Source organism: Artibeus jamaicensis, unplaced genomic scaffold (assembly GCF_021234435.1).
Source record: "Artibeus jamaicensis isolate MK-2021 breed Jamaican fruit bat unplaced genomic scaffold, CSHL_Jam_final contig_465, whole genome shotgun sequence".
Lineage (NCBI taxonomy): Eukaryota > Metazoa > Chordata > Mammalia > Chiroptera > Phyllostomidae > Artibeus > Artibeus jamaicensis.
The window spans coordinates 30,021,725-30,029,908 of record NW_026521843.1 but is presented as its reverse complement, the minus strand read 5'-3'; the positions used below and the strand labels follow the sequence as shown (position 1 = coordinate 30,029,908).

The window sequence follows — 8,184 nt, the reverse complement described above, 5'->3', positions numbered from 1 at the left end:
TCCTCCTCAAATACTTTTTGAGAAGGAAACTTAGATCTAAGCAGTCTCCATCTTCAGGACCAAAGAGATATTATTTGAAAATTACAGAAGTTTTAAAAATTGAAAACAGGATTATATAGTCCAAAGTCTGTCCTTATTAAAAGGTGCCTCCTCTTTCCATGTCCATTAAGGTAATTTGCCTAGAGTAACATATCAAATTAGGGACTCCAACATCCAGGATGGTCCAACTTTTTGGCGTGTCTGGGCCACACATTAAATACACAAACACTAATGAACTCTGATGAACAGAAAAAGATTTAAAGTAAATTTATGGTTTTGTGTTAGGCTACATTCATAGCTATCCCACAGGACTGGCTCACATCTCCTCTCCTTCCTCCCAAAATACTCCCTCCTAGGCTTACTTTATCATACTTTGTAACCGCTTAATTATCTCAAACCTATGCAGAAACTAATCAAATTCAAAAGAGAGAGAAATCACCCAAATAGCTGACAACTGGAGTCAGATAAACTGCCAGTTTTACCACTTCCATAACATGACACAAGAGAGAGCAGAGAAAATTGAGTTGGGGTAATTTTTCGGTCATCACAACAGCTAGGGAATAAAAACACGTTTCCCTTGAGGAGAGATTATGCTGAGGGGACCAGATACAGATACAAAGGACAAGTCCTTTGGGATTTTTTTCTTTTCCTTTGAGTTTGTGGGATCTAGAACAATTTTTAATCACATAAACAAACGTAAACATATTTACTTCTCACCTTTTGTCACGTATTTCTCCGAACATTACACAGACTACGTCTCCAAAAAGCAAACTGCCTGCTAATCAAAACCTTTCCAAGACACAGATGACTCCTCTTAGACTACGATTAGAAATCATCTCCAAACTTCTGTTACCATGCTCAAACTAGAACGCCAAGGTTTGCAAATACCTCAGCTCGGCTAAGGGCACAGAATCTCTAGCGCTCCCTACAGCTCAGACTTTGAACCTACCTACCACAGAAAACCCAAGTTACCAAAGATCGGCTCCTTCGCTCCACTTTTTTTTCCGCTTAAAAAATCGGGTGCAGGTGGGGGTTGAGGGAAAGCTGAAACGGCGAACCGAAGGATTAATCACTTCTCCCCATTACATCAGCAGCCCCCGCCCTTTCCTCCGAGCACCTCCTCTCCGAGAATCGTCGCTACGCACTAGCGCTCACTTCGCCCACCCCCTGCTCTATTATATGCCCTGATACCTCCCCATTATCGCCCGCCCCACCACACTCCCCCCTTCCTACTTCCCCCTCCTTAGCGGGGGAGGGAAAAAACCCGACAGAGGAAACAGGGCGTTGAAGGAAGGGACTTCGCGATAAGAGGGAAGGTCTCATTGGTCCGAAGGCTGTATAAGTACCTCCCATTGGCTTCTTGGCCGGAATCCCCGCCCCTCTCTTCCCCGCCCACCCACCCCTCCCCCCCAAGGCCCGGTGGCCCTCCCCCCGTCGCCCCGTGGCCCTCCCCCGCGGCCCTGGCCAGCCCCCGACGGGGAGGGACCGACTGGGCGAGTGGAGGCTCTGGTGGTGTCAATGGCTCCTCCTGCCACGGAGCAGCAGCAGAAGCCGCGGCGACGGGGCTGAGGAGGAGGAGGAAAGGTTCCTTTAAGGAGGAGGAACGACGACGCCTCTTTTTCCCCCATCTCCTCCTTTCACACTCATTTCCCCTTCGTCGAGGAGAGAAGGGGGGGAGGAGAGAGAAGAGGCCGAAGAAAGAGAGAAAAAATTCCTCTCAGAAATCTCTTTCAGGGGGTGTGGGGGGGAGGAAGAGGAAAAAAAAGAAGCCGGGCGCCCCCTGCTCCCTCCCTCCCTCCCTTCTCTCCCTCTCTTCTTCTTCTCCCTTTCTCACCCGCCCGCCCACTACCCCCGCCGCCGGAGTCGCCGCTCGGGAGTCGGCGGGACCGGGGTCTGTCTCCTCAGCCGCCGACGCCGCGCTTCGCCTCGGGATTCCTAGGCGGGCGGACGCCCTTTCTTTCTTTCTTTCGCTCTGCCCGTCTCTCTGTCTCCGTCCCTCGCGGCCGCCCCGCCCGGCGGCCTCGGCCTTCCCCGTGCGTCGGGCCCGCCCGCCCGCCCGGCCTCGCTCGGTCTCTGTCTCCGCGGGCCTTTCTCTGGACTCGGGGGCTCCCTCGCCCCCTCCACCCTTACCGTCTCCCCTTCCCCTCGCTCCCTTTCCTTCCTCCCCCTTCCCCCCACCCCCTTCTGCTTCGGAGCTCGCTGTGCGTGTGCGTGTGTGTCCCTCCGCCGACGCCGCCACCTCAGCCCGGCAAATGAACTCCGTTCGAGCCGCCAACCGGAGACCCAGGCGAGTGTCGCGGCCGCGCCCGGTGCAGCAGCAGCAGCAGCAGCAGCCTCCGCCGCAGCCGCCCCAGCAGCCGCTCCAGCAGCAGCAGCAGCCTCCGCCGCCGCCGCAGCAGCAGCAGCCTCCGCCGCCACCGCCGCCGCCTCCGCCGCTGCCCCAGGAGCGGAACAACGCCGGGGAGCGGGGTAAGGCCGCGCTCCTTCCCCACAGCCCGTAGGCTCGGGCGCCCGCCCGTTGGGGACCCGCGGGAAGGGCGGCCGGAACGCCCGGAGGGTGGGAGATGGAGGCTGAACGGAGGCGGGTCCCCGGGTGCCGCAGTGTCAGCCCGACTCGGGCCCCGGCCGGCAGGAAAAGCCCCGGCTTCCTTACTCGCCCGGGCTCTCGCTCAGGCCGCGCTTTGTTTGGTTTCGGGGCTCGGCACCCTCTACCCCCACCCATCCCTTGGGCTTCCCGGCTCGTTCACGGACCCCGCCGGAGTCTCTCGGTGGCTGGGGGGCGGGGAGGGGGGAGCGAAGGGTGGGATTTGTTCCTTTTCTGCTGCCTTCCACGGTTTATAACCTCCCCCTTTCTGAGGGTAGGTGGGGGAAACAACTGGGAGTGATCGGGCGGTGGGGTTGGCTGGGGAACTTGTTTTCCCCCTTTTCTCTCTTAGCCTCCCCCTTCCTGTGGAGGAGGGGAGAGGGGGAATCGGAGTGGTCCGTGGTGTTGGCCGGGGAACTTGTTTCTCCCGCCCCCCACCCACCCAGTCACGGGGTAGGGGGAGCAGCAACTCCTCTCCAAACCCCACAGTGTTTGCTGCGCAGTTTGGCTTTAGTTACAGAACCCCTGGAAGGACCCGTTAAATGAAGACCTTTAAATAAATAAATGTAGAATCCATCGGCCATTTCCAGCCCCCTCCCGCGCGTGCAGTGCAGTTACCCTTAACGTTCTATCAACACCCCTCTCGCCTGCCCCCTCCTAGCGAACCCAGTCGGCCTTGCTATCCTCCATCTCCTAGCGGGGTTTGAAACGCCCCTTCCTTACTACCGGCCCCTTGGTGTGTGGTTGGTGTGTGTGGTGTGTGTGTTGTGTCTAAGGCCTAGTGAAATGTGTCATTTAGACCCAACTGTGCAGCTCTGTCTTGTAACCACCATTGTCTAAGGGCTGAGGCTCCTGGGGGTTGGATTTTTGCTTTAGCAAAAATAATGTTCAGTTCTACGTTGACGATGTGCTTATTTGGGGGTTTTGAGGTGTGGTGTTGCACCTTGGTCTTCAAACATAACTACTCTCTTTATTAATTAGCTGCTCTCAGTGGGGTGGAGGTCAGTACCATATTTATGTGTACGGTAGTTGTGTTTAGGAAGAGGGGAATTGTTAGGAGACATTTTGCGTGTTTTCGTCGGTGGATTAAGGTTAATTTTACATGCGTTGCTTGTCACACCTCCTTTGACTGAGGTAGTTGAGATTAAATGCCTTTTTTAAATTGCACATTCTTTCCTTAAAAGCTGTTCCATTGTTTTACTTCATCAAAATACTTAACAAATGGAAGAGGGAGATGATGATCTGAAAAATACTTTAAAGGGTTTTCACCAGTCACTGTTTCAGATAGTCCTTGAGAATGCAGTTTGCTCTATGTCACTTCAAAGAATGTGATGTTTCAAGCCAGGTAGAGGTCTTGTGCAACAGTTCTGGTAAATGTTTTAATGATTCCTTGATACATTTACTATTTTTTTTAATTAAAAATGTAGTTTTATCATTTTCTTTCACGTTTGCATGTCAGGGTCCTCTTGTGTTCCATTCAAATAATATTCAAGTCTCCTTCCAGAATTGGCACTATAAATAGGAGAATTGACAAGTTTTTTTGTTCGTTTGTTTTTGAGAAAACAATGACACTGGATTGAAATCCTAGCAAAATATTTTATTGCTGGATGTAAAGCTTTTTCAAGATGTACTGATTTGTTCACAACATTAGCACTGAATCACATTCTTTCAGCCAAACTTAACTTAGTTCCATTGTATGTTTCTAAGTGTTTTTTTTTTTATCTCTTTCACAGTTTGTGTGTAATTTCAGACTTCGTTGAGGTACTTTTGTCTTAAATGCTTTTCTTCATTTGTTTGAAATTATTAGTTATTAATATCTGTTTCCTTTTGAAGTGAATTGACTTGGTGGTTGTTGGTAGTCACATGCTAAAGTGTCAGTTTTCTTTTCATTGATATCCATAAACTGACTAAGGTGTTCGTGAATCAAAATTTCAGTGTGTACCTGACTGAATGGTAAATCAAATTCACTGTAGAATTGTTGCTTTGCTGCAACTAGTAGAAATTGTTCTGGAGATTCAGTGTTGGCACAGAGGGGAAAAGAACTTGCTGATTAGTCTTTAGGGAAAATGCTGTGGATCTTTTAGGGAACAAATAAATGGCCTCAGAATGAAAAAAACAAAGATAAACTGAAATACAAAAAATAATATTTTTGCTAGTTTTATGTAAAAATGTCATTCTTTGAAAATTGGTGTGATTACATTTTCAAGTGTACAGTTCACTTAATGATCAGAAGTTAGCTAAGAAGAATAATTTTTATTTTAAAAGTTTTATGGAGCATGCAAAGTGTCTACTATTTCTGGTTTGGATAGGAGGTTTTGTTGTTTAAGAATTTGCTGGGTTTCATAATTTTGACAAGGTAATTAAGGAACTACAGGTAACATTGTGTGTGTGTGCGTGTGTGTGTGTGTGTGTGTGTGTGTGTGGTTTTACTAACTCTTGATGGATATGTAATTCTTACATTAGAATCTTGGATACAGTTACATAATAGTGTATTGGACAGCCTTCCAGGTAGGGAATTGAAGAAGTGAGACTCACTGTTTTAAGACAAGTTAATTCAATCTCTATATAAAATCACTTATTTATTTTACATGAAGGATGGGCTTTTGGCTCTTTAGAGGTAATAAAATAGTTACAAGATAGTATTTTTTCAAGCAAAAATTCTGTCAGAATTGATTTTTAGTTGCTGTTTTGCCAACAGGTTAATTGGTCTAAAAACTTCTTTGACATAGCTTTAAACACACACACACACACACACACACACACACACACACACACAGAGTTACATGTAATGGTCAGTGTTTGAAGGAGAAAGAAACAACCTTATAGAGTGTAACCTTAGGATTTTTCAAAGACGTCCATAGAGAAGAATTTCTTATACTAAGAATCCAGTAATCATTTGTTTTTTTTAGTCATTTAATTTCAATTCCTTAGTTTAGGATTTCACATACCACTTTAAGCTAATGGAAAATAATTTGTGTTCCACATAGGGACACTTTGATAATGTATTTCAGAGTTAATGAAACTGAAAGTAGTGTGAGGTTGAATATTTTATATATATATTTTAAATGTTAAAAAGGGATTTTAGCTTTTGTAGCTTGTTCTGCTTAATTTATCTCAATACCTGGTTGGTTGGTAGTCTTTTTTCTAGAAGTATGAGGAAATTTACAAGTCTGCAGAAGTACTTTGTATTCCGAGTACTTTTAGTTGTTAGTTGTTAAAATTGATTACTTTGAATAAGTAATAAATGCATATACCTACCCTCAGCTACCAGATTTTCCTACCTGGAATCAATCACTATTGATTTCTGATTTATTCTAATAAAAGATGAAATCTGACATCTGAAAATAATCTTGATATGGAAGTTTTTGAAAATAGGTGTCATTATTCTAATTATTGGAAAATTTATAAGATTGTTTTGAAGTGCTGAAATTTTTAACTGATTATAATTCAAGAGACTTAATAAATATATTAATGGATTTTGCTATTAATTTCTAGTCTGAAATAATTGTAGAGAGTAAAAATTTAATCAGTCTCTTTAAATCCCATATGTATTTGTAGTATAAAAATATCACCTATGATTCTGAAATTAAAGTTATTTTAACTGAATTTTTGGAAATAATTCAGTAGTGTAGTGTTATATAAAATATTCCTGATGGAACTACATATTTATAATATGCAGCAGCCAGGGAACTCCTTAGTGTTCTAGTCATGTATGCTAATTATACTTTCTGTGGGATTGCTCTGGCCCATGATATTTTACCTTCAGATTTTCCTGCTACTTACGTAATAAGGAACTTCTGCAGACTTTCTAGATAGAAGAGTTCTGGACAAGGAAAATGATTTTTCCTGTTTACGAATTAAGTACTGTGGGTTACCATTCACCAATCTGGTGGCTAAATATTCAAAATCTTTACATCCCGAAAGAAAAAAGATGCTACCATGTATGTGGTGGGGGTGAGGGGAGAGCCTCTTCTCAAAATTTAGAAATATTTGAGGAATAGAAATGGGCTAATGACAATACTCATGTCCAAGTTCTGCTGATTAGGCCAAAGGATGTCCCTGTACTACTTTTTCTTTTACTGGAAAGGCCAGCAAGCTTGGAAACCAGGTAAGGGAAGAACCACCTGTAGATCTTGACTTCTCAGTGAGAACCCCTGGACTTAGATTTGGCATAATTGAAGGGTAATGAATATTTTCTTAATTATTTTCCATTTGTTTAAACTTTGAAATTAAATAATCTATAATAATTAGTTTTTTCAATTTATGTTCTCTTGTTGTTCCCCATTTATTACTAAAAACTTACTTTTATATTGTATTTATCTTGTCCCATTGGTCTCAGAAGGGATATTCTGTTTTAGACTTGCCATTTCACTAATTTATCAGCCTTTTAATTGCATTCTTGTCTTCCATAGAACTGTGGTTAATATTGAGATTGCTTGTAAGGTACCCCCAAAATGTAGTTGTTACCTTCTGAAAATAAAATCCTAGGAAGTAAAATAAAAGAGATGAGGTATTTGGGTAGTATGATGGAGGGAGCTCAAGGGTTAGACCTGGGTTCTAATCCTGACTACACCCCTAAAGAGCTGTTTGATATGAAGCAAGCAGTAAGTTCATGGAGCCTTAATTATCTTTTAAATGAGGATGATAACACTTACCTTATGGAAAAATTGTGAGGATAAATAAAGTCCACTACATGGTAGCTACTCAATTAAATGGCAGTTCTTTTAAATGTTAATAGTATGGAATTGAGTCAGCTATATGTAAAACTAAATCCAATACATAAAATCCAAGAGGTAGTCTTTAAAGAGTTTCTGGCATCCCCCAAAGTACAACCTAGGTAACTCGTAAATCACTAATCTTAAATCTGATGAACTGAAATATTCCTCAAAGAAAAAAATAAAGAAACAGAAGAAATGGAATAATGATAAACATTGACTATTTCTGCTTACGTGTAAGAAAGTGTCTGGCACAGACTCTTTCTGTGCCAGACACTTTCTTATATACTACCTCATTTAACCCTTAACAATTCTCAAGATGGACATTACACTAAGTGAACATGCATAGTAAGTAACAGAAGAATTTGAAAACTGATTTATGTCACTTGGTTTTTCTATAAACAAGGGGAGATAATGAAATATATTTGGCATAATGTCTCCATCACTTTCGGGGAGGAAATAACCCTTGAAGCACATCTGTCTCCTATCCTATCCCATCTATCCTATTGGAGACCGATCCTGTAGTCTAATGCCTGTATTAAATCATCTGGTTTCATTTTTTCTAAGTTAACCTTCTGATCATAATTTTACCTCTCGTGTAGATTTGTCTCCAGAAGAGATTGCACTGATTGGCCAGCATGTTTTTCCAGCTTGTTGATGAGATCACTAAGCACTCATTGTACAAAGAAGGGTAGATTTCCCTTGAATTACTCATAAGTCATGAATAAAGGGTGTTAGGTCATTTTAGCTCATAGTTATAAACTGGACAGTTTCAGAAAGGGGAAAAAAGTGAGTTAAATTAGATTTCAGCAGTGATTTTGACATGTTTGTGGACTAATTCTTTTC

The 8,184-nt window shown here is 43.3% G+C and overlaps 1 protein-coding gene across 3 annotated transcripts in view; it reads left to right on the top strand.

The window, feature by feature from the left end:
- Window positions 1-1,517: 1,517 nt before the first annotated feature.
- FBXO11 (F-box protein 11) overlaps window positions 1,518-8,184 on the top strand; it is a 92,095-nt gene continuing 85,428 nt past the window's right edge. For 2 of the 3 annotated variants that reach the window (XM_053667126.1, XM_037161253.2), the window contains exon 1: window positions 1,520-2,508. In XM_053667126.1, coding sequence (XP_053523101.1) covers window positions 2,292-2,508 — 217 coding nt within the window. In that variant the 5' untranslated portion in view covers window positions 1,520-2,291. Of the gene's footprint in view, window positions 2,509-8,184 lie in introns of all 3 variants that reach the window. The other variant, XM_053667125.1, reaches the window with a different exon arrangement.